Source organism: Pogoniulus pusillus, chromosome 19 (assembly GCF_015220805.1).
Source record: "Pogoniulus pusillus isolate bPogPus1 chromosome 19, bPogPus1.pri, whole genome shotgun sequence".
In the NCBI taxonomy this organism is placed as follows: domain Eukaryota; kingdom Metazoa; phylum Chordata; class Aves; order Piciformes; family Lybiidae; genus Pogoniulus; species Pogoniulus pusillus.
Window position 1 is genome coordinate 12,980,054 of NC_087282.1, and position 26,839 is coordinate 13,006,892.

The following is a 26,839-nucleotide window of genomic DNA, read 5'->3' on the forward strand; positions in this document are numbered from 1 at the left end:
ATCAGTCTCACCTGAGAAATCACTATCAAAGAGCAAACAGAGTGGATCTGCTAGATCAGAGTAAGCAGAGCTTTTGCTGTCAGTTACAGAGCTCACCTTCTGGTAGTGAGATTTTCTTCTGTAGTGGCTCTGGTCCACTCGTCTGCGATGGTGCACTGGGCTTCCTCCATTGCTGCTACTGCTACTGCTGCTGTTATTGGAGGTGCTGCTGTCTTCTACTGGATCTGACAGATGCATGCCTGGCTGCCTCAAGATGACAAAGTTCACTCTGGATTCAGTAGTCTGCCAGGAGAAACACAAGTGTCAATCAAATAGACCAGAAATACTTGAACAGATACCTAATCCAGTTGGAGATGTCCCTGCTCACTGCAGGAGGGTTGGACAAGATGATCTGTGAGGGTCCCTTTCAACCTGATGAATTCTATGATTCCATGATAAGAAATTAGAAGTTTGGGATGGCATTTTCTTGAGGAGAGAGAAGGGCTGGAGTTGCTTTTTACAGGGTCTGAAGCAGAGCTATGCAACATGAGGCAATGGATTTGTGGAGAGCCACAGAACCCTACAGTGAGAGAAAAAGGGAATAGCAAGTGTTAAAGGAGCAAGAGGAGAAGCTGGTTTCACTCATACCTCCCACCCCACAAACACCAAATGAGAAAGTGCAGAGGGATGATTAATTCCTCCACTTGAGTACAAAGAAGCAAAGCAGCATGTTGTGTTGCGACAGAAGAGGCACGGAGCTGGAAGGTTGGCTGGTCCACTTGCTGGACCACGATATGAGTGCAGGATGCTTTTTCTCCCTTTGTAAAGAACCTTGTTAAAACCCTTCCCCTCCCAGCTCACCTACCATGTCTATTGTTCAACATCTCCCACCTGCTTTTTTATTCCCCAGAGTACCTAAGACATGACCTTTAGTCTAAGAGTACTGCCAGTTAAGCACCTAACCAGCTGTAGGCCTGGCCTCGGCAGAGCTATACAGGGGAAGTATTTGCCATTGTTCCCCTCTGCTTCGGCTGTTCTTTCAGATGGACAAAACCTTATTGTGAAGGACTCCATCAGGGTAAGCCTCGGTGCTTGCTTGAGGCATCTCCTCTCAGGGATGAGAGAGTCAGAATGATTTGGACTGGAAGGGACCTTAGAGATCATGTAGTTCCAACACCTCTATTAGTCTAACCTCACAGACCAGGTTACTTCAGGCCCCATCCAACCTGACTTTAAACTCTAGGCTTGGAAACTACACAACTTTTCTGGATAACTTATTCCAGTGCCTCACCACCCTCAAGGGGAAGAATTTCCTCCTAATGTGAAATTTAAATCCAGCTTCTTCCAGTTTGAAGCCATCACCCCTCACCCTGTCACTGCATGCCTTTGTAGAAAGTCCCTCTCCTGCTCTCCTATAGCTCCCTTCAAATCCTGGATACTGCCAGCTCATCAAGCAGCACCACAAGTCCTTCTCCTCAGCACCGTTCTCTGTTGTTATTCCATTCAGCCTGACCCAGGTGCAGAACCTTGCACTGCTCATCAAGCATGGTTGTCACTCTTGCTTCTTGACATGAGATCTTGGTGACCCAGCACCCTGGCAGGAGTGGATGCTCTGGCACTGGGACTGCAGCAACTATTTGGTTTGGGGATTTTTTGCATGTTTAAAATGAGTACAGCAGGGTTTTGTTTTCTGAAACTGAATGTAAAAGCCACTTGTCTCCAGAGCCTCATCAAATGGTGCATTTTTTTCCCAGACAAGTTGGCACAAATCCCTGTCTTCATAAAATATACTGTAAACATCACATCCCAAGGTGGGGATTGCCTTCTCCTCCCACCAGAAGCACCAGACTGCATAGTAGGTTTGGCTGTGCACACATAGATACATCCAGCTGTAAATCCTGCTTTATAACAAGGGCAGAAGGACTCCCGTGCAAATGGCTTGCAACCCAAATTAGATTACCATGCAACCAAGGATTTGAATTAGCCCTCAGAAGAACAGATAACATTTGGAAGCCTCTCACCAATGTCACATCAAAAGGAATTCACTCCCCAAACCTAAAGAAGACAGTTTTGAGACTGATTTCAGTGGAATCAAGAAGAGTTCCTTATGAGGGCGTTGTTTGTACATGACAACAGAAACACGGCAACACTTGTGGGATGCCAACAAAATTCTAAGAGGCCACAGAACAGAATCACATCAGTGACATAAAACAGCAGCTCAGTGATGGAACTCTTGCACTTTCTCTTCTCCCATGCCACTGTGTTCCTCTGCTGATTACCAGGAAGAAGCCTGGCTCTCTCTCACTGCTGACCTCAGATCCTTCCCGGGATATAAACAGTTTGTGATGAGATGTATTGTGTCAGGATCTTTAAATAAAAAACAAACTGGAGGTCACTGCCAAGAGAGATAAAGAATTTAAACTGATCTACAGGATATCTGCTACACATGGAGCAATCCTTAATCCTCCACCAAAAATCCTTGCCAAAAATCCTTTCACCAAAGCACTTGGCATGCTGCAGCAGGAGCACATTCCTGTTGTGTGGGGGAAGACCACTTCTCTCTTACCCATTTTGTACTTGAGAGTGCTTTTTTGCCTGAGGTGACTGCTAGACTCCCTTCCCAAATTCAGGTAAAGGGGGGAAGAAGGCTTCCAATCAGTAAAAAGGGTTCTGTTCTATGCTGCCAGCTTGTCACATCTCACAGCAAACACCCTCAGTTTGACTGCTTGAAGCACGAGGCTGTCCTAATCTCTCCTTGTCTCTGCTGCATGCTACATGGCGCATACAAAAGGCTCCAAGCAACACATCATAAAGCACGATCCAGTGGCCTCAGCTGAACTGACGTGCCATGAGCAACTGCCTGGCTTCAGACTTGCCAGAGATGACTCATGATGGATTCCCACTCTTCATGTTTATCTTCATTTGGAAGTGGTGCTTCCCACACAACCGCAGGGAAGTCACTTTCCCAAAGAGACAGTGCAGGGAACGCAGTTTGCTCCCGTGAGTTCTGTTAGCCCTTGGGTCAGAACAGGAGCCCTGCTATCAGGGCAGACAGCTGCAGAGTCATTCACCATGTAACCTCACCATCGAGTCAGAAATTACCTGGATGATCTGTGCAGCAGCCTCAGGTGTTCCTTGCCTCAAATCCTGGCCATTTATTGACAAGACTCTGTCATTCCGACTCAGCTTCCCATTTTTGGCTGCCAAACCTCCCTCTAACAGATCCAGAATAAAAATCCCTGCCTCATCAGTCTTCCTGATCAGTTTGATTCCCAAAGGTTCGGATCGATCTCTCTTTATCAAGGTAACGTGGATCACTTCCCGGTTTGCAGCAGAAGTGGAATCCTGCTGTGCAGACTTGTTGGAAAACCCCTTCTCCTGCAGGACCATAAGGTGGAGAACAGGACCTGGGTGGCGCAGGAAGGAGACAGCTTGGCAGTGAGTCACACTGCTGATGTTGACGCCATTCACCTAGAAAGACAAACAAACCAGAGTCACTAATCAGGACCTGCATAATTTAGCCACTGTCCACAGCGAAACATCACCCAGTCAAAGACAGGATGTGCAACTCCCTGTGCAGTGTTGGGGCTGAAGCAGCTGCTTCTGAGGCACTTCAGAGAGCAGACCTTTTTACAACAGAATGCAGAAAGCAGATGAGATGAGATCAAAATTGGTGGTGAATAGTGCAAGGCAGGGCCTGGACAACTCAGAGAGCTAATCTGAAGCAGAACTCCTTTCCCTTAACTTCCACCACTCGACACACTCTTGGAAGAGAAGACTCAAGTTGGAGACTACCCATCCTCACTTTTAAGGTGAAGAGTGGTCCACAGCCTGTAAGCTTCTGGAATCATCACTAATCATCTAGCCCTGAGAAGGTTCTTTTTGCTTTGTCTGCTAGCACATTAGATGCTGTGCAGGATGTCTGCGGGCACGTTAGACTCTGTGCAGGGCTACCCAGTGTGGGGACCCTGCCCTATTTACATCTCAGCCTGAGACATGTCAGAAACCAACTCAGAGGTTGGATCAAGCACTTGTGCATGTGGGGCTGCCCATCCTTACTGAAGCCCACAGTCCAGCAGGATAATTAGGTCTTTATGACTTGTCCAATGATCAGGCAGCCATAGCCAGGAGGTGCTAACAGTCCTCACTCCTGCTGCAAACAAGTTTCTGTCCCTCTGCTCAGCCCACTGCCATGCAGTGTGATTCATCTGTAAACCAAATTTCACCATGGGTCAGCACAGGATGAGGTTGGTGCTCTTGATTACTCCCATTACATATCTGATGCTTACTTCAAGTCATAAGGACTTAAACTTTGGTCCTGCCCATTGAGAATATGCAGCTTAAGCAACACAGCAGAGCAAGCAATTAGGTTTCCCAAGTAGAGCACACAGAGCTTTGGAGAGAAATGGTGCTACTGAGTGAAATTTATTGGATAGGAAGCTTTTTACTTTATCACAAATGGTCTAAATTTCAAAAAGCTGTCAAATTTATAAGGTAAATATGAGTATGGCTGAAAAGAACCACAAAGGTCTGCTCATTAAATATCTGAAATGTCATCTGCTGGGAGAGGACAGGAGATGATGGCTTTAAACTAAAAGAGGGAGATTCAGGTGAGATAGAAGGAAGACATTTTTATGCTGTGAGTGATGAGGCCCAGATCGCCTAGAGAGGTGGTAGATGCCCTGTTCATGGAACCATTCCACATCAGGTTGTTTGGGGCTCTGAGCAACATGCTGTGGTTGAAGATGTCAGTGCTGAGTGCAAGGGTGTTGGATTAGAGGAGCTTTAAAGACCCCTTCCAACCTGAACCAGTCTATGCACAGTCATCAGCCAAGAATCACACACAAGTCTAATCACAGCTCTTAATCCCTCAGCTGTAGATTTCCCTGTTTCTTAGGCACCTCTCCTCCCCCAGCCCTCATCCCAAGTCAAGAGAACCCAGTGGGGTTTGACATACCTCAAGAATATGGTCCCCAGGTGCTATTCTTCCATCTGCAGCAATGACAGAGTCCCGCAAGACTTCCTGAACAACAATGTTGCCTAGGGGGGTGTCTTTTCCCCCAACTATCCTCATCCCCAGCTCCTCCTCTGGGTCTTCTCGGTGAATTTCAATAGTGGTTGTTTCAGCCACCAGACTAGTCCTCTGAGGAAGGTCTGGTTGTGGAAATTGAAGAGAAATAAACAAGACATTAGTAGATGTTTCCCTTCACACAACACCACAAGATTTGCAACGTTGGCAGGTTATACCCAAAGTAGTGTCTACAGAGAAAGCAGCTATCAAGAGAGGGAAGAACAGGATGGCTTAAAAGCTCAAAAAAGCCTCATTTCTTTACAGCTTCTCCAGAATGTTTCACATCATCTCCTATCTTATGGCAAATATCAACTCTTTGACTATAATTTGTTGAGTGTTAAAAGGCAGTCAAGTATGTTTCACTCACTACTTTGAGATTTCTTTTCCTATGGTGACAGCTGGCTTACTGGAAGAGCACAAAGAATGCCAAATCCCATGGTGCCCATTAGAAAAGAGCACTACTGAGCTGTAATTACTGTTCTCCCGGCTTTACCAGAGGCACCTCACTCCACTTCCTTCCTCTCATTTCCTTTCCTCCTCGTTTCCCATCCCCCCATAAGACAGGGGTGATGGCTACCTATTTCACAGCATACAGAAGCCTATGCAATGCTTCTCAGCCACTCTGAAGATTCATAGATTCACAGAATAGTATGGGTTGGAAAGAACCTTGAAGATCATCTAGTTCAAACCCCCCTGCTATGGGCAGGGACACCTTCCACTTGACCAGATTGCTCAAGGCCCCATCCAACCTGGCCTTGGACACCTCTAGGGAGGGGGCATCCATGATCTCCCTAGACAACTTGTTCCAGTGTCTCACCGCCCTCACTGTAAAGAATTTCCTTCTAACATCCAGTCTAAATCCACCCTGTTCCAGCTTAAAGCCAGTGTCCCTCATCCTAGCCCTACAAGATGAAAAGTTATTGTCAGCAAGTGGTATTAAATCCACCAGCACTGCAGTATCCAGGGCCACTTGAATGAAAGCAAGCATGCTGCCTGGCAGAGTGAGCTGCAGCTGTCACACAAGAGACACCAAACCTGCCCCAAGTGTACTTGGCAAAAAGCCAACAGAGAAGTAAACTGACCTGTGGGTTGACTCTGGCACAGACACAGCAGTTGTGTGCCTGGAAACCCAGAGTAACTCTCAAACAAGGCACTGAGATTCCCATGCTGCTCTTGCTGCCTTCTCACAGGGGCTGAGAGGAGCAGCTCTGCACTGACCTGGGGATGGTTATGTTCTAAAAGCACACTTGCTACACACCATTAGGGAGGTGCTGCCCACTCCAGGAACCAACTGTATATTTATCTTTCTTAATAAGATTAAGAAACTGGAACCTTTCCTAATTACCAGTTATTTGGCTGCTGCAAGTGCTTTAAGTGCTGCTTGTCCCCACTGACAGGGGCTGCCTTTATTCCTGCAAAGAGTGCTGCACTCAGTTGCAGCCTAACAGAGATTGTCTGAACTGATTTGCCCAGGCAGTTTTGGCTTGTGAGAAGATCCTGCCACACCTCATGCACACAAATGTCCTCCTGCTCAAGGACAAGAAGGTTGGACATCTAGAAATGCTGGACCAGATGATTCTTGAGGTCCCTTCCAACTTGGCATTCTACAATTCTGAGACAAGCTGAGGAAAGAGGTAACTGATGACTACTAATGGCTGAAGAGCACTGAGGATATCCAGGCATGTTTGTGGCCACTTTACAAATGGAATGGCCTGAGATAATGACCTCATTTTTATATGATAAAAGGTAATGACATAATTATATTTCTGTATCAAACTCTCACCTTCCTCTGTCTCCTCAAAAGCTGGATTAACCAGTCCAGGCTCTGCAGTCCCCAGTGACACTACAGCAGCTGCAGAGCTTTCTGCCAGGAGCGCTGATCCCGCACTTGGTACCTCTGGATCCTTGGATGTGTTGGTCTCCACCTTGGCAGGAGGATCTTCCTTCCCTTTGGAAACAGAATTCTTTTTCTGCTGCAGTTCAGATCTGTACTTCTTGAACCCAGGACACCTAGAGAGAGATTGGCAGGGACTGTAAGCGGTTAGTCTCCTCCTGTGGGGTTTACCCAGCACGTGGAAGCTCTGACTGACAAAGATATGTGAAGAAACATGTTCGAGGTCTCACCAGCTGCAAAGTTTGCATCACGGATGCTAAAATGTATTCTCATTTCACCTTCAGCTTCTGCTTGTAGCAGTACCATCTTATGAGTAAGGTGGGGTTTGTTTACTGTCAAAATTATTAAGCAAAGAATTTAAAAGAGGAGAATGTAATAGGAACAGGAGTCTCCCTTGCTAAATATTTACCTGGCAAACACTTGGCGAAGAAAATACCTCTTCAAATATAAGGAAATACTTAGCTCTGACCTTTTGGAGAAGACTGTATCTTTACACAAAGGAAGCAACTCAACTTTTAAGCTCACCCTTGAATTAGGCTTTGTTTTTAATAAACCAGACACATGCAAGAGCAACAGACTAGGGTTGGGGTTGATGTTTTTGCTGAATGAGATCCTCTCCAGTCCATACTGAGGATGTCTCTACCTAAACAACAGTTTAGAGGAGTTTATACTCCTACTGTCTGCTTCCCACAAGAAGGGTCAAGAAGTAATCCTCCACTCAACAAAACAGGCTCTGTTTGCAGGCACACCACAGCCAGCCTATCTCAGCAGAAATCAGTGAGGAAAAACAAGCTCTTGTATCAAGAGTACCTGTGAAAAAACGAGGTGGCAGGTGAGAAGGGTGATGAATGCAAAAGCATCACTTTCAGAGACATGAGTAGTACTGGGTGTTTACCAGAGTCACTTTTCAAATTAAACTGCACTATTTACAGTCTGGCTAATCAAGTCTGGTCCTAATATTACCTCCTCTGGTTTATTCCTAGGCATTTATTCTCCAAGTACTAAGCTGACCCTGAAACTTTAAGACAGAAACTGATTGATCCACTTATGCACATGTGCCTCTTGTCAAGAAAAGAAATCACTTTGCAAAGAGCAGAGAAATATTCCATCAAATGAAATTTCTAGATGCTTCTTAGTTCCTTGAGTCTTCTGCTGTCAGTTAATCTCACTTCAAACTAAAAACCAGGAACACCCAAATCCCACTCAGGAACACCCAAATCCCACTGTGATTTTTCTTTTTTTTTTTTTTTTTAATATGTATTTTGCAGTCTGTGCTCACAGCCCAAGTGAAACAGCCTCCATTTTTAGCACAGACCCTTCCCAAAGAAAGGGGACCAAGAACTGAGAGATGTAGAAGAGAATGATACAGTTTCCAGACAAGTCTCCAAGGTAAACATTTCTTGTGCCTCCCTCTCCTGCATCTAATTCTGGTGCCAAAAGGATTAATAAGTGACAGAAGTTTACTGATAGCAAGGGAGATTTGCAGAGCAGAGAGGAAGGCCCAGCCCTGGTGTGGGCCATGACACCAGCTACACCACATTCAGGCAGCCCTGTCCCTGCAGGCTAAGCATTCAGCCCTGCCTGGTGACAAGAAAGCAGAATAAGGAGCTAGTGCATGACGAAGGAGGTTATAAAACTTCACAGAATAAGGGAAAGGGGCAGACAAGATTTTTTGTCACTTCCCCTGACTCTAACAGAAGCTCTCAGCTCATGGGTGCTGGTTAACCTATTTAAAAAGATGTCATTGTCACAAAAAGGCACAGCACAGCTGAAGAGAAACAAGCCTGATGCATTTCTCACTGCCCCCTGACAAAAACACACACTGCCAGGGAAGGTTTGCTTCCACCCAGTTTTGCACTTAGCTCCCTTTCCTTCAATCATTAACTAGGGAGGAACAAGTGTTCAAGCAAGACCTCTTTGTCACCTGCACCTCTTAAAGTGACAATATTTTGCTCGCCACCAACTCAGCCAGCAGTGGAAGCACCAAAGCACATCTCTGCTGGCAAGCACAAGGCAAAATGTCTCCTTTCCTCTACACATCGGGGAGGAAGAAAAAAAACAAAACAAACCAAGAAACTATTTTCCTTTGTTTCTCTTTCTCAATAAAAGAAAGAAAGGGGATAATGGAATTCTAAGTAGGTGATTTAGCAGCTGCATAATGTACAGCTTGGAGGAACTTTCATTATTTGGATCAAAGACTTATGCATTGCACATCTTAATTGGACCAATTAAACTGGCAACTCTGCGCCATCCCTTGCTTCCAAAGTGTTGACTTTGGCCTTTCCTTTCTTCTCTGCTCAAGTGCAACAAGAACAAGCATGTTTGTCAATTTGCAGGCAGGTACCACAGGTCCAGACACAAATTTATATACATTTACTACATTATAGACACTTCAGGCCAACAGGGTGAAGTTCAAGAAGGCCAAGGGTCCTGCACTTGGCTCATAGCAATCCCATGAAGGCTACAGGGCAGGAGCAGAGTGGCTGGAAGCTGAACAGTGGAAAAGGACCTGAGGGTATTGATTGACAGTAGGCTGAAAATGAGTGTTTGTACCCAGGTGGCCAAGAAAGCCACCAGCATCCTCACCTGGATCAGCAACAGTATGTCCAGCAGAACCAGGGCAGTGATCATGCCCCTGTACTGGGCCCTGGTGAGGCCATATCCCAAATCTTGGGTTCAGTTTTGGGCCACTCCAGGAAGGACATTGTGGGGCTGGAGCACATGCAGAGAAGGGCAACAGGTCTGGTGAGGAGCTGGGATTGTTCAGCCTGAAGAAAAGGAAGCTGAGGGGAGACCTTCTGGCTCTCTACAACTCCCTGAAAGAAGGTTTGAGCCAGGTGAGGGCTGGTCTGTTCTTCTAAGGAACAAGGAACGGCATGTGAGGAAATGGCTTCAAGTTGTGCTAGGGGACGTTTAGGTTGGACATAACAAACAATTTCTTTCCTAGAAGAGTTGTCAAGCCCTGGACCAGGCTGCCTAAGAAAGTGGTCCCCATCCCTGGAAGTGTTCTAAAGCCGTATAGACGTGGTGCTGAGGGACCAGGCAACGCTGAATGATGATCTTGGAGGTCTTTTCCAACCTCAGTGATTCTATGTTAGGTTGTGTGTCTGCAGACAACTCGCAGGCAAGCATGTCACCCTTTGCCTCCAAAGCACATGTGAGCTGGCCTCCCTCACACACAATTACACTGTCTTCACCCACCCACCTCTCCAGCCTCACCCTACATCTTTTGTCTTCCATCTTGCCCCAGTTTAAGAACTGTGCTGGCAACAGATCTCTCTGGTCAGGAGCATGGCAGACAAGGAGCACTACTAAGACACTAAACAGGAACACACCTGTTCTGCAGGTGAGCTTCTAGTTCACACCGCTGCATTGTCTGCTGGCACTCAGCCTTGAAAGGACAGAATACAATCAGCTTGTCCAGGAGGTTCCGCACCAGAAGGCTGGACTTGTGGCACTGCTGGAACGAGAGCTTCTTCCGGTCCATGGGACAAAAGTTATACTCCTGCATGAAGTTCTCAAGGCACTTGAAACAGTAAGTATGTCCACAGGGGGTGTCCATGGGCTGCAGCAGAGGCTGAAGGCAGATATGGCAGATGAGTTCGTCATCTACTTCATCCTGGAAGTTGTAGAGATGATTGTCCAGCAAGAGGTGGAACTGACCACATTCACAGCAGAGTTCACTAACTTGGGATGTGTGTTCTTCTGCTGCAGGGTCAGCCATGGTGGCCAGCATCAGGTAGTCTGGGCCCAGCAGCAAGGAAACTTGCCACGGAGTAGCTTACGACTGAGGATCTCTAATGATAGGGAGACAAAGAGACATTTCCAGCCAGCTGTTAACAATTAAATTGCAACCCTTGCCCTAAGTCCCCCTGGTATCTTCACCCCCACCTACCCTCCTTAGGGGTCTTCCTTCCAGAGTGACCTTATGAATGATCAACTCAGGGATCAGAGAATGCAAGGATCTGATTAAACACGTGGATAAACTGAAGATTAAAGTCCTTTACACACACCAGTGACACCAGCTGGGCAAAACCCTAAAACATGAACCAGAAAAGCTGGAGGAGAGGGGGAGAGGAGGACAGGGAGACAGGGGGAGAGGGTTTTTTAACTGACAATTTCTCTCTTTAGCTTTCCATATTCTTTTAAAGATCTGTATGGTGAAACAGTAGTTTGGGGAGTTCTCTTTGTTTGGATTTTTTGTGTGTTGAATGGGGATGAGGAAAAAGGAAGAAATTTCAAAAGAAACTTCAGTCTAACCCACATTTCCTTCCTTTCAAGCCCACTCCCTCCAAAAAAGCTCAGTTTAACAAACAATGCATTGTTCCCTGCTCATCCATGCCCGACTTCACCCATGGAAACAAATTTCCTATCGAAGACAAAAGCTTCCTAAGTGGAAAAAAAACATCAAGAACTGTCCACATGGGCAGTTTGCTGGGATGCTGCAGGAATGCTTGAGCCTCAGCTTCTTACAGTTTGGGAAAACAAAAATAAAACCAAGGGGGGGCAAACTAAGGTCTTTGGAGCTGCTGCTCTGCTGCTATCAACAGAGGAGTCCCCAGCCATGGCCATTTTGAACCTTGCCTGTTGTAACTAAAACCAAAATTCACCTCACTTTGTTAGCAAATTACTCCACAGGCACAAAGATCACTGCAGGAAGGTTTTTAACCTGGCAGTTAACTTAATGAAGCAGAAATGTGGTCCTAGATGAAGCTCATGCTCTGGATCACACAGTGCAGGGGTTGTGGTGGTGGTGGTGGTTGGTGGTTTTGCTAATCACACAGAATGCCAAGTTGGAAGGGCCCCCCAGGGATCATCTGGTCCAACCTTTGCAGGTGATAGTGTAATTTAAAAGAGATTTTGGAGAGACTGAGTTTTGTTCTGGGTTTGTTTAAAAAGAAACAAAAAAGAGAGAAGAAAATCCTAAAGTCTTTTAGAACACCACCACCAAAAAACTAATTGCAGAAGTGTGATGAAATGGAAAACTTCTGTAAGGTGACATGGAAAATGAAAACAATTCCTTAATCTGGAACAGGTCAAAGCCAAAGCGAGAGTGAACACCAGTCTGCACCAGTGCCTGGAGGACATGGCTGGCACACAGCAGCAGCTTTGCAGGAGGGCAGGCAAGAACAATAAGATAGCAAGAGCGGCAAGAAAAAATTAGTCATGGGTTTCTAAAAAAATAAAATCATACATCACTGCTATTAATTGTCAAGTGTAAGTCAGCTATTTAATTAAAGGGATAATGTAGCACCAACAGAATCAGGCCATTTTCCAGGCAAACTTTTACTTAAGCCATAAAAACTTGTTAAAAGATTAAAACACAACTGTCATGGTTCTAGGTGGGTACAGGGCATGAGTTATTTGCTTCTCCTGCTGCTACAGTGCCAGAAGAATCTTCCCCCTAAGGAAAACACTTAAGCTGGATGTACAGACATAGGGTTCCACTTACTCCTTAACTCCTGCATGACTGGCTTGGTGCTCCCCAGAAGAGAAAAGGCAGCTCACAGACAGCACAAGCACATGAAAGGATAATCAGAGAATCACAGAATTGTATCGGGAAAGATCATCGAGTCCAACCATTATCTAACTGTACCAAGCTTGGTCCCTCAGCACCACATCTCTGCAGCTTTTAAACACCTCCAGGGATGGGGATTCAATCACCTCCCCAGGCAGCCTGTTCCAGTATTTGAGAACTCTTCCAGTAAAGAGGTTTATTTTAATGTCCAACCTAAACCTCCCCTGAGGCAGCTCTCTCTCAGACTACCACTATTATGAAGGAAAAGAGACTGAAGTCCACCAGGCTCCAACCTCTCAGGGACTGTAGAGAACAAGGTGGCCTCCCTTCAGCCTTCTCTTCTCCAGGCTGAACAAACTCAGTTCACAGAATGGTAGGAGTTGGAAGGGACTTCACTGAGTCTAACCCCCATGCCAAAGCAGGTTCACCTAAAGAAGGTCACACAGGAACTCATCCAGGCAGGTTTTGAATGAGTTCCTTCAGCTGTCCCTCTACAGATCTGTTCTCCAGACCTTCACCTGCTTCACTGTCCTTCTCTGGACCAGCTCCAGCACTTCAATGTCCTTCCTGGAATGAATGAGGCACCCAAGACAATACAGTACACAGCACTGTGCTCCTCCTCTTCTCTTAGAGGTAACCCTGTTCTTCCTACTTACCTCCACCTGAAACAGACATTCCCATTGTGTCTCTTATAAAAAGGCTTAATTTGATCCTGAATTATCTTGCAAGTGGAAAGCAAACTTTTCATCACCAGACAATCACTTTAAGTCACCTCCCAATCCTAATCAATCAGCTCAGCACCAGCAGTTAACAAAACACCAAAGACCCAAGGCAAACACCTACCAATAAGAAATCCTTGTGCTTCAGGTTGGGAGTATTTGCATAAAACTTTGGCAGGTGATGAAACAAATCCACTTTCTCAGCAAGAACAAACCCTGTGGTAATTTTGCTGATAAACTACTTTTATATGGTGGTTTGTTGGTTTTTTTTTCCTGAGATTATTTACCAAATTTTCTTTCTGCTGGTTGTGTTTAAAGGTTATACAAGATGAATCCCATTTATGAGTCATTTCAAAATTCAGGGAAGATAAAAGTATCACCACAGTCTCGCTGCCTTCTGGGGTTTTTTTCTTCCCTGGAACTCTTCTGCTCTCTCAATTCTAGATCCTCGAAAACAAGGCGTGAAGACTTCAAGCAGAAGTGCCAAAATCAATTTTTCTTGTAAGCCACTGTCCTTTCAATAAGGAGGACACTCCTGCAGACACCAGGGAACCCAAGCCTGACACCTCGATGATGAAAGCCAGCCCCACACCCTTTGGCAAGGCAGGAGCTGGTGAGCGGCAGAGGACAGCAGGCTGAAACAAGCCTGCTGCCTGTGCAGTGATTCAGGCAGAAAGCAGATGTTCTAGAAGAGGAAAATCACTAACATCTTATTCAGCAGAGATGACTACTTCAGTAGCTAGAAGATGTACTGTTTCAACATAACAGGCATGGTTAAAGAGACCAGCCTCAAGAGAGTCTATCCAGAGTCCTGAAGGTTCTAGCTCTGGAGGTGAGATTTGAGCTATAGTCAATTTTTTGCAGTTTCCATCAAATTTCAATTACTCCTCCTGACTTCTGAAGGGCAGACCAACCCAAACACCACCCTTCTTTCTTAGACATAGAATCATTTTGGTTGGAAAAGACCTCTAAGGACATTGATTCCAACCATCAATCCAGAACCACCATGACCCTTAAACCATGTTCACACATTTCTTGAACACTTCCAGAGGGCATGTCTCTTGCCTTTCTCTTCTTGCTACACCATCCCCCTCTCCAGCTTCCTCCCAGTGATACCTCCAGTATTTAAAAGACACTTGGTGAGGTGCTCAGGGACATGGTCTAACAGTTATGTACATGGAGATGTTAGGTTACAGTTGGACTCAATGATCTTAAGGTCTTTTCCAACCAGACTATTCAAGAACTCCCTGCTCCCACCCTTCTTACTAGCTCTAGGATCTCTCTCTCAGCCTTACACGTTTTAGCTTACACACAATGCACAGAATAGGAGTGAATCACAAATCTGGGATCTAGTGTGCTCTCAAGTTACTGCTTATGGGATGTATGTTAAAGCCTGGCATATATATGTTGCTGCACTAATCATGGAATGGTAGGGGTTGGAAGAGGCCTCTGGAAATCGACCGATCCAACCCCCTTGACAAAGCAGGATCACCTAGGGCAGTTCACACAGGAACACATCCAGACATCTTGAAAGTCTCTAGAGGAGGAGAAAGGAGACACCACAACCTCTCTGGGCAGCCTGCTCCAGGGCACCAGCACTCTTACAGTAAAGAAGTTTTCCATCACATTGAGGTGGAGCTCCCTGGGTTCCAGTTTGTACCCACTGCTTCTTGCCCTAGCAATACCCTATTCCTACACATGACAGAGAAATGAGGGGAATAAACCAGCAGAAACCTCTGTATTTCCCCATTTCTTACACCTTGTGGGCTCAAGGAAAGACTTCTGGGTAATCATCTTCATCTTCACTGTATTTTTTCAAGCTGTTAGCTTGTTTTGCTTGAAGTAGGATTCCTTGTGCTGCAACTGACTCAAAGAATAGACTTTTTTTTTTTCTTTTTCTAAAGGCAGACTTATCAGGTTGTCTAATCTCTTTCCCTGCCAAAGCAAGACTATTCCTGACAATATTAGCACATTGCCTATTCTTGTTTTAACTCTGCTAGGGCACAGAGCCTCGGATACAAACCTCCTCTGCACAGCTACAACACTGTTAATAACTCTAGTAGGGACTATGCCAAGAACCATGCCAATAGCAAACCACTCAGCACCATTCCTGATGGACAACCTCTGTTCAGTTCTCCCAAGTACCCTGGACTCCCAAGCAGAACTGAGTAATTATAAATCTTAATCATGTAAGAAATCCTGCTCTTTGTTTTTAAGCATTGCACTCTGCATTGTCAGTGTGGAAAACAAATCATGGTACGGTTCAGCCCAGGCTTGTCTGCTCATACAACTCCAGCATTTGATATAAGCCACTTTCAGAGCTGGGGTCGTTCAATCTGGAGAAGAGAAGGCTCCAGGGCGACTTTTTGATAGCCCTTCAGTGCTTACAGGGCTGGACCAGAAAGCTGGGGACACACTTTTGAGCAGGACTTGTGACAGGACAGGGGGTGATGATTTGAACTCAAAGAGTTACTAAGGGGTTATTCAGACTGGAGAAAAGGATTTTTTGGCATTAAAGCTAGTGAGACCTTCTCCTATGTTGCCCAAAGATGTGGTAGATGTCCTATCCCTGGAAGCATCCCAGGTCAGGCTGTCCAGGGCTCTGAGAAATCTGCTCTAGTTGAAGATGCCTCTGCTGACTGCAGGGGAGTTGGACTAGATGACCTTGAAAGGTGCCTTTCAACCCTAATTATTCTGTGATTCCATGATTCAGTCATGAATACAGACCCACAAAAGCATCAGCTCCTGGGAATTTAACACTTCAATATGTCTCTGAAAATATCTGAAGTGACTACATAAGATCATGCAAGATCATGGGGAAAAAAAACCAAACAAAACAACCCAAACAAAATAAAACAAAAAAAAAACCACAAAAAAACCAAAAACCCAAGAAAGACCCCAAACAGAACCCAAAACCAACTCAAACAAATTAAAGAAAATCAGGACTATTTCTAAATCAGTTTCTATTAATCAACTGACAAAGTCACCAGTATGGTGAGGGAGGCAGAGCACTTTCCATATTGCAGAATAAAGGACCACATAGCAAGTCTGCAGCACAAACCAGAAGTATACAATGTTTCCTAACAGATTAGGATGAGGGGAATATCTCCTACTACTTTAGCTAAAAAAATAGCTAAAAATCTGTCCAGTAGCTACTTCTCAATATTAAATAACTACTTGTACCACACAAAATCTTTTAGAATGAAAGCAGTCCTGAGAAATACTTGGGTGGATGAGAAGCTGGACATGAACTGACAGTCCAGAAGCCAACTGTGCCCTGGGCTGATCCCCAGCAGCCTGGGCAGCAGGTGCAGGGAAAGGATCTTGCCCTTCTGCTCCTCTCTGCTAAGACCCCACCTGCAGTGCTGGGGCCAGCTCTGGAGAACTCCACGCAGGAGAGGCATGTAGCTGTTGGAACTGGGCCAGAGGAGGCCACAGCAACGATGGCAGGGCTGGAAGCTCTCTGCTGTGAGGCCAGGCTGAGGGAGTTGGGGTTATTCAGCCTGGAGAACAGAAGGCTCTAGGGGGATCTTTGAGCAGCCTTCCAGGTTCTGAAGAGAGCTACAGAGGAGCTGCAGAGGGACTTTTTACAAAGGCATGGACTAACACAACAAGGAGTGATGGCTTCAAACTGGAAGAAGCTGGATTTAGATTAGACATCAGGAGGAAATTTTTCTCCATGCAAGAGGTGAGGCACTAAAACAGGTTGCCCAGTGAAGCTGTAGAGGCTCCAAGCCTGGCAGCATTCAAAGCCAGTTTGGACAGGGCCTTGAGCAACCTGGTCTAGTAGGAAGTGTCCCTGCCCATGGCAGGGGAGGGGTTAGAACTAGATGATTTTTAAGGTCCCTTCCACACCATGCTATGATTCCATAAGTACAAGGTGTTTATGCTTTATGCAGCTGTAGCTTAGCACTTCCATACTGATGTAGAATTTCTTACTGATAAACCCCAACAAAAATCTGGCTGAGAGACTCCAGGGCATGTGTCCCACATAGACTGCCATGTAATAATTCACTACAACAATTATGCCAGTTATTATTTTTATAGCTGTATTTCCCTGGGAGACTGGAAACACAACATTCCGACTAAAGGCTAAACAATCAATTAAGTAAGTTTTTTGGGGGTGGCCAAAACAAAGCCAGCACATTGGAGATTAAAATGGCTCAGGGCACACAAGCAAGGCTCTAACCCAAAACCTTCTGCTTACAGAAAAATGAATTCAAGATGGGATCTAATATATGGAACAATAAAGCATCACAAAAAGTAGCAGAACCTCTGCTAAGATCTCTTCAAACCGTTTTGCCTCAGATAAGAAGTTTTGTGTTTCACAGAATGGCAATTTCATCTTCGTTCTGGAGACAGGAGTTTGTTGCAGAACAGATGTGTAACAGGGTTCTTTTGCCCAATGTCATCACTGCTTTCATCAAGGATTTCACGTGGGACAGGTTTTCTATGAATTCTACTGCCATGACAGAGCACTTCCAGTGTGCTGCTGCAGTGTTTCACAACCACGAGTAAACCGCCCTTAGTTTACACTAGTGGCACAGAAAATGATGTTGAAATATCAGAGGGCTTTTATAAGCAGTACCTGGAGAAGGTCAACTTGTAGAAAAACCACACTATCAAACCCAAGGAGCTTTGAGTGGTGATACAATGTCCTGTTACCTTGATTGTTTCCTGGTATTATTCATAGAATTGTTTTGGTTGGAAAAGCCCTCTAAGATCATTGGTTCCAACCATCAACCTAACTCCAGCATAGCAAATAAACCATGTCCTGATGTAGATCTCCAGAGGTTCCTTCCAACTCCTAAGATTCACTGATCAGGCCACTGAATGAAGAAGTGAGAAGCCAAAGCTTCAGTAAATGGTGAATTTATAGAGCTAAATACGGAACAAGTTTCCACTAGTTAAGTTTGCCTTCAAGCCAAAGGATTTCTAATTAGCCATCTTCAAGGGTGGCTGCTCAGCACATATACAAACACTTTGACTGAGAAACTCTAGGCCAAAGCTGCTTTACTGTACTCAACATAAAGGAAGATGGACAATTTACAGTCCCCATTCTTCACCCATTTTAACTCCAGAATGTTTCTGGTTTTAAACTGCTTGAACCTGTGGGCAAAGATCTGCTTTCTCAACCAGAAAACCAACTGTATTTTCATTAATTGTAATCAGAATCATCATCCCATTGAACTAGAAAATGCTTACTACTTCAGGGAGCCTTATTCTGAGACATATGCAATAAGACTACAGCAAGACTAACCCAAGTTTTCTCCTTGCAATATGGAACCACAGAATGGCTTGAGTTGGAAGAGACCTTAAAGATCATCTAGTTCAAAGCCCCCTGCCTCGGGCAGTATCAGCTCTCCAGCATGACACCTGGATTTCCACTGCTAACACAAGGCCCTTCAAGACAGATTTTTAGCTGATGTGTTAGTATACTTAATAGTTCAACATAGGAAAAGGTCTCTTAGGTGTACATTCCTTATTTTAAAAATCTTACTAGCAATCAACAGCCTAAAATGCAAACACAGACCTAATTTTAGGAGGAAGAGAAGCTGACATGAAAAATTAAGAAGTTGGCACTGATAATTCATCTCCCTCACCACCATATGTCCTTAACATTTGCTTCTCAGCTCAGTTAATGATACCACAGAAGCCTAAGTGGCTCACCAGGGACCCTGCCTGCTGAAGCAGCATGAATACACATTGTAATTTCAACAATTCATCCTTTTTTTTCTATAGAGCAGGAGAATCTGGCATTACTGTTCAATTAGTATTATCTGGGTAAGAAGAAACAATACATTTCCTCTCCTCTCCCTTCTTCAGGAATCAAGTAGTGGTTTTTACACCTACACTTTTCTTCCAAGGGGATCAAGCAGTGACAATTTTAACATACTGCTCTGAAAACTGGATAAATTAAGTGCCATCAACCAGAAGTGAAGACATGTGCTGCTGAAAAAGTTGGTTCATTTCTATTTCTTCTTGCTCTCTCACCTCTGCTAGATGCCTCTGCTGTATTCACCACCCTTTCTACATCCTGTCTTCCACACTGTCTTGTTTTATGGTCACAGGAATTCTGTTCTCCCTTTCACTTAAATCAATTTACTTCTTCCTAGAATTCGACCCAAAGACTCCTATGGAGGCTTCAGCATTGGCAGCATAAGTGGATCTTCTCTGTGTGGTGTTCACTTCTATCTGTTGTGTCTAATCATCTCTCTCTAGGAACTTAAGCACCCCTACCTCCACCCTCACCTCACCTACACTCTGAATCTGCCATCTCTCTGCAATTTCATCCCTACAAATCAGTTTCATTTGTGGGAGTTTTCTACAGACAAAGAAAGAAGGAATACAATGCTATAATTCAAGGATAAAGCATCTGATCTGTAATTAATAACCAAAGCTTCTCTTGCAATTAAAGAAAGAAAAAAAAAAGCTCAAAACCAAACCAAAGAGGGATTAGAAGATGCAATGTTAAGATTCATGTTCATCTAAATATCTGGTAGCACACTTAGTTTCCAAAGAGTTAAGTTTGTTTTTGAGGACAGGAGGTCCTGTGTCTATTTGACAAATGTGAACATCAGACGATGTGCCTACATCCTTGTCTCTGTGTCTACCTGCAAATTCCTTATTTACAGAAAGAAAACACACACTTCATATACAGAATCTGAAGCAAGCATGGGTGCAGAGGCTTGTCTTGGGTCTGAGCCTTCCAAACCAGCCAGCCCTGATGTTCTTGCAGATCGATGAAAGGAAATCTATACAGCATTATCCCTCTGTGACCTGAGAGTTGTGTTTGGTCAGAAAAAAAAAAGTAGATACTTTCTTCCCACAGAATTCCTGAAGGATACAAGGGAAGAAGCAGCCTGTGCATTACATTAAGTCTCTGTTTTTAAAAGCCACTCTTTGAATATCCTTACTAAGGCTATCATAAATTATATTTAAAAGTAGTGTGAGAAGGAAGGGGGAAGAGACCATTGCTTCTGCTTGACATATGGTATTTCTACAGCTCTAAGCCTTGCCTGTCTTGTGAGAAAGTCCTACAAAGCTTTGATCTCTATCACACTCTATCAAGCTTTCCTTTAAAGTTAAATACAATTAATTTCAGTTTAAAGAAAGTGATCCTGGCTATTCTCAATGTTCAGCATGAAACAGTTCATTTTCTAGAACCCACAACAAACAAACACCACTTAGCAAATATTGTTTTCTCCATAACTTTACCATAAGGCATCCAGCAGCATGAAAGCAGAGTTCTGCACCTGGTGATGAAATATTTCCTATCAACAGCCAGGTAGTTACAGATGGGAACATCAAAACCATCAGATTAGGGCTTTACTGCAGGATAAAGGAGCACAGAACTTTTCATTACTCACACCAGGTTAAATTCTCATCTCGGTTGCAGTAGCACAATTTGGCTTTTCTATGGTGCTCTTTTCTTAAGTCAAAGAATTTGGCACAATCTCTGACAGCACTCCTGTCTACCAGCAGACACTTGGAATCTAAACTGCAAAATAAACCAAATGATCAGCACCAAACATGCAGCATGGCTGAGGGCATTATTCCACAGGGACCAGCAAATTTCCCCAAATTTCCACTTTATTCTCAGCTGCCCAAACCTGTGCTTGATGCCATCAGCATCACTCTGCTCTGTGCGTAGTACCCCAGGCTTCCTTCCACGGGGCAAGAGGGCATGCTATCAACACCACTGCAAAGTGCTTTCCAGCCCAAGCTTGTTCCTACTAACTAAAAGAGTTGAATTAAAAGATAATTAGGTCTGTAATTCCCCTTGACATTCCATCTTACCATCAAATCATGGTAAAGGGCAAAAAAGGCAGGCGGGAGGGAAGAAGAAAGGAAGGAGGGGGAGAAAACAAGAAGAAAGGAAGGAGGGGGAGAAAACAAGAAGAAAGGAAGGAGGGGGAGAAAACAAGAAAAAAGGAAGGAGGGGGAGAAAACAAGAAAAAAGGAAGGAGGGGGAGAAAACAAGAAAAAAGGAAGGAGGGGGAGAAAACAAGAAGAAAGGAAGGAGGGGGAGAAAACAAGAAGAAAGGAAGGAGGGGGAGAAAACAAGAAGAAAGGAAGGAGGGGGAGAAAACAAGAAGAAAGGAAAGAGAGGGAGAAAAAAAAGAAGAAAGGAAGCAGGGTGAGAAAAAAAAGAAGAAAGGAAGCAGGGGGAGAAAAAAAGAAGAAAGTGGGGGGGGGAAGAATGACACACATTATTTCCATTTAAACAAAAAACCCAACATCTAATTCCCTAGATCATGTCTTCTCCAACTGTAGCTCCTCAGGATGGTTGCAGGTAAGTTTGATGCGAGTTTAAACTCTGGACAGCAACTGTGGCAGAGCTGACTGCTACTGCACTCAGGAGCCAAAATGTCCTTTACCAGGGATGGCAGCTTCCAAGTAAATCAACAGAGTAAGTACAGTAGAAGCAAAAAAACCCAAAATAATAAAAAACAATCTCTAGATTAAGAATTGCATTCCCCTAGACATTAACAGAACAGATTTAAGGCTCATTTTTTAGGACTGAAGACATTCTGCAGCTCAGGATGTCTGTATTTCAAGTTCATCAGCTCAAGGACAGTTGCATATGTAATTTAAGATGTCTTTTTAATCACATTATTTCTCCTAGTCTCTCTTGTTGACTTAGACTTATAACAAACAACCCTCACAGCCAGAGGGAAACAGAAAGGCAAGAGGTATTTTTTGTTTGTTTTCTTGGGTTTGGTACTTGCTCCAATCTTATCCTCATTTAAAGCTGTACCCAAGCTGGTACCAGAAACAGGTCTTCCAGAAGCATTGTTACCATACATTGCTAGGCACATATTTACAGTACACCTGAATGGATAATTGTATTATACTTTCCCTTGTCCTAAAAATAATTTTATATAGGCGTGGTGCTCTCACCACGAAAAAGAGCTGAAACAACAGACCAAAGTCCTTCCACTATCCACAAATCATTGCAGCAATCACATTCTTCCTCAGGCACCCGTGAACGACCTTGCCTCCCAGTACAGCAATGTGGAGAGAATCTCCTTTCTCTGATCAGTTTTCAGACTGTGGAGATTAGGAGTAAAGTAGCCAAACAGCCCCAGGTGTTGACTCACAGGGTTTTTTTTTTTCCTAGGCACAAAAAGGCCCAGAGACCCATTATGTTTATTTGCATGTATCCTACTTGAAATAATATGACAATTTTGGTCCACCACCAATTGAGATCATGTAAAAGAGAATATCCTCAGATCTAAGGTTCCCAGGGTAGGGATTGCGATTTTGGACTTATCTATCTTCTATTTAGAGACCTGAAACAGCACTTCCTAGGCAATAAGAATTTATCTAATATTTATTAGTCCAGGGGTGGAAGGTCAATAAGTCTGAGAATGCTACAAACAGGGCTGATCAAGATTTATTGGACTTTTAACCACTGATGCCACAGGTGAGCCCCTTCAACTCTAAGAGGAGCAGGGCAAGTTTTATCTCAACCCCTTTTTAACTGTCAGAAAATCAGCTTTTCAAGAGAGTCTGCTGCAGCTGTTTACAAAACGTGCAGGAGTTAAGGCCCAGGCAAAGAGCAGACAGAGCCAGACAACACATTTTGTTAAACCCCTTCCCGTACTTCTCTTCCAGAATATTCCAAATAAGGAACACTACAGTCTTCAAACTAAAGTTGCACAGAACCCTCTGAAGTCAGAGGACCACAGTATAGATGTAAAAAACAGCCTTTGCCTGTAAACTGCTGATTCTCTCTCCAAATTCCTCCAGCTTTATTCCATTTTCATCTTTCCAGCCTTGAGTGCTTTTTCCTGGACCAGCACAGTAATTCCTACTATTCAGGTTCATCTAAATCTCCTCTAACATTTTAGATAGCTCACGAGATACTGCCTCATAAGCACTTTCTTATCCAAAGTGTCAAAAAGACTGCCAGATACTTTTGTCTTTTCAAACTCAATTCCTGTCAAGAAACATCTAAGCCAAGAGCAATGTTTTCTATGTTATATATGAGGTTTATACTGATGTTATATATCAGTTTATACTGATGAGAGGCTGTCAGACATGATTCCTAACAACTGTATGAACAGCACCACTAAAGTAAGCTGAGAAGGAAAAGCCAAACAAGAGGGTTTTGTATTAAACCAGCAAAACATACTCAGGCCTGTGAGTAAGACAACAGCTGCAACTACTCTGGCAAGATAGACACGATCAGAATGAAATGATGAGGCTTCATTTTCAAAGTGAAACCAATACAGCAGTTGCAGCAGGGTTTTGTTTTGTTTGTTTGTCTTTCCAGTGCAGAAAACATGAAGTATGTGGCAATGCACAAGGAAAAGTCACCCACTTGCGAACTACAGGTATTTTATTCTGCAGTTGTATTCATTCTTTAAGTCTGTTCTTATCAAACTATTAAGTCTAAGGCTCTACTATCTCATAAAGACTTTCAAATTCATCTATTAACCATGCTTAGGGAAATACAGCACTACCTTGGTTTAGAAACCCATTCATTACAATTTCTAATTAAAATGACTGGAATCACCATTCAGGTAGCACTAATGTTATCCAGAATAACCCTCAACTTGTTTCATCAGGTATCTTTAAATCCTACAGTGATTTTTTTTTCCCAAGTCATTTAGCTGCCAGGTCCCTTCTGGGGAGTTTTCTCTCACCCTTCCCAGCTCCTGCTCCTCAGGCCATATGGTTGGGTTTGTTTCTTAAGTCTTGCTCACTTCTCTTGCTATTCATTTGGTTAGAAACTTTAAAAGAAAATTGTCTTTCAACAGACAAGTTTCCTTTTTTGCTGCACACCACAGGTCCTTCTCCCCATTTCACTTCACTGGGGTTTTATGCCAGTGCCTCTCCGTTATTTAAATGAGTTCCATATGCACAGTAGAGCAGACACATAAATAAGGTGAAGGAAGGTGTGGGTTTAGAGCACCGCTGCGTTTTCCAGCAGCTAGGGAATCCCATAAAAGTTTGGCCTCCTGTTTATCATTTCTCTGCTCCATCCTCAGCCATATGACGCCTTTGTTTTATCCTGCACAAGCAGTGGTGCTGTTCTTACTTCATAAGCCAGTTCAGGGAGCAAATCTCTGCAGGGGAGGGAATGAGTACTACCAGAGCCTTAGCCCCTTTCAGCAGCAGACATGCTATATCTGCTTAGTCACCCCATAAAAGAAGAGTTTGAGTGTGCAGCTTCAGAGAAAGAAGTTTTGTTTTGAAGAAGCCATGTGTACAGTCTGCTTTCTGTTTGCTGGAGAACTGCCAGGAAGAGCTCTGGCTTTCAAGCATCAAGGACAAACGTCAGCGCTGTCCCTCAAAGGCACAGCGCACAACTGACGCTGCTGGGAGAGGATAACTACAGTTCCTCAAACTACACCACAGCGCCCAAACTTTGTGCTGCTCTGGACTCTCCAGAGGCTAAAGGATTGGACTGGACAGATCTAGGGCTGTGTGACAGTGACAGAAACTTTCCTGGGCTGCCCATTATCTCCAAAGGCTTGTATGATGTGACCCTGCCCTGACATGCCCTTTGAATGTCAGAGGCCCCCTCTAACAGTTATGATCTGCACTTGGGCTGGAATTTCACAGAATCACGTAGGTTGGAAAAGACCTTTAACATCATAGAATCGTTTTAGTTGGAGGAGATCTCTATGATCACCCAGTCCAAACATAAACCTCACCCTACCAAATCTTCTGAGCCTTTATACACTGTCGGTCCTTTCTCCTTGGCTAAAAAAATGGTTAAGAAAATAGGAAGCTTTTTGGTTTGGTAAGCAAGAGGGACACACTCAGCGTGCATTTCTTACCTTATCACGGTAAAGTAAGCCCTCCAAAAAATTAATTTGGTGAAAACATCATTTCAAGGATGGCATAAAGCAAACTAAGCTTGCACTGCCACCGAAAGGGGCTGTCCTGCTCTCCCTGCCACCTCCTGTGCCGGCACCAGCTGCCTGAGCTGTTCATTTTCCATCAGATAAGGAGGGGAATGTCAGAGACCCACACACAGACGTCAAGTCCACAGAGCCAAGAGCAAAGCAGAGTGGGACTCTGTCCCTTCAGCAGCACACAGCCTCGCCCCACTTTAAACCCACCAGGAGCTTTCATGTTAAACAAAAACACTCCAGTTATACGGTTAGCCTTTAAACTTTGCTTTCTAAGCCTCCCTGGAGCATTACCTCATGTTTTACACCACCTGCACTTCTTACCTTCAAGGCATTTCCAGAAGGTCCTCACAGTCACATTGCTCTCCATTGCCTGTTATCTCAGCTTCTATTTATAGGCTTATTCTGCATTAATTACCAGCACAGCCCCAGAAACTTGCCAACTTTGTACCTTTCCATCTCCTAGCACAGAAATTTTGCCTCACAGTCCCTCTCCGACTCATGAAAACGAATACAAAAAACAAAGGCGAATTTGGAGGCGTCCTCCACAGGCCGCGGTGCTGCTCGTCCGCAAGCCCGACCCTTCAGCAGCGAAGCCCTTTGGGGCAGTGGTCAGCCTTCCACCTGTGCTGCCCTGTCGTGCGCACTGCCCTGTGCCACGGTATCAGCCTGGCATCTGCTCTCCCGCCTCGCTCGGCCATGGCTCAGGCTGAGAGCTCTGGACGCCAGGGCAAGCGCTGCCGCCCGCTCCTGCTCCGCGACCCTGCCGCCGCCGCCGCCACCTGCCCAGACCCGCAGCGGCCGCCTCAGAGGGACCCCCGCGGCCCGCCAGGCGCTCCCCCGTTCCAACGCTCACCTGGAAGCGCCGGGAGCAGGCAGGGTGGATTCAGCTCACTCCCGGGGAAAGGGAAGGAGGAAGGAGCAGAGGGAAACCCAGCACGAACCCGGCCTGCGACGGCGGCGAGCGCGGCTCGTCTCCACAAAGTTTCCGGGCGGGGAAGAAAGTCGAAACCTACGTGAAAGGAGGAAGCAACGCAGCCGCCCAGGTGTCGCTCGCCCGCCCGGCCCGACACAGATCAGCCCTGCCCTCTCTCAGCACCGCCGCGCTCCCTTCCTCCTCCTCCTCCTCCTTCCCGGGCCGCCCACACCCCCAGCAGCCCTGTTCCCGCCCCGGCGCCAGGCATGGTCCCGGCCTTGGCCGCCTGTGCTTGGCTTTCCCGCTCCCCTCGGGATCTGGCGGCCCCTCAGGCTGGCGGAGCCTTCGCGGCGTTACCTCAGCCAGCAGCAGGCTGACTGGGGAGCCGCTCCTTCCCGCTCTGGGCAGCCGAGGAGCTGTGTGGTATCGGAGCCTTGTGGGGAATGGTCTCCTCCCTTCTTCTGGAACCTCTTGCCAGCGGGAGCAAGAAAGCGATCATGCCTCTGTACTGGTGCTGCTGGTTGTGCCCCGGTAATTCTGCACCTCACTACAAAAAAGAACATTGAGGTACCAGGGCAGGTCCGGAGAAGAGCAACAAAGCTGGTGAAGGATCTGGTGAGCAGCTCTGGTGAGGAGTAGCTGAGGCACCTGGCATTGTTTAGTCTGGAGAAGAGAAGGCTGAGGGGCAACCTCATGGCTCTCTACAGCTCCCGGAGAGGAGGATGGAGTGAGGTGGGAGTTGGTCTCCTCTCCTTAATATCAGATGATAGGAGAGGAAATGGCCCAAAATTGTGCCAGGAGAGGTTTAGGTTGAATATTAAAGAAAATTTCTTTCCAAAAGCGGTCAGGCATTGGAACAGGCTGCCCAAGGA

The 26,839-nt window shown here is 45.2% G+C and overlaps 1 protein-coding gene across 4 annotated transcripts in view; it reads right to left on the reverse strand.

The window, feature by feature from the left end:
• Positions 1 to 26,368, reverse strand: part of LOC135183960 (ligand of Numb protein X 2-like) — a 35,599-nt gene extending 9,231 nt beyond the window's left edge. The window contains exons 1-6 of one of the 4 annotated variants that reach the window (XM_064159351.1): positions 26,325 to 26,368; positions 10,280 to 10,741; positions 6,834 to 7,060; positions 4,937 to 5,133; positions 3,082 to 3,450; positions 97 to 282 (exon numbers count right to left, since the gene is read on the reverse strand). In XM_064159351.1, coding sequence (XP_064015421.1) covers positions 97 to 282; positions 3,082 to 3,450; positions 4,937 to 5,133; positions 6,834 to 7,060; positions 10,280 to 10,680 — 1,380 coding nt within the window. In that variant the 5' untranslated portion in view covers positions 10,681 to 10,741; positions 26,325 to 26,368. Of the gene's footprint in view, positions 1 to 96; positions 283 to 3,081; positions 3,451 to 4,936; positions 5,134 to 6,833; positions 7,061 to 10,279; positions 10,742 to 25,375; positions 25,455 to 25,907; positions 26,170 to 26,324 lie in introns of those variants that run through there. The other 3 variants (XM_064159348.1, XM_064159349.1, XM_064159350.1) reach the window with 3 other exon arrangements.
• Positions 26,369 to 26,839: the final 471 nt, after the last annotated feature.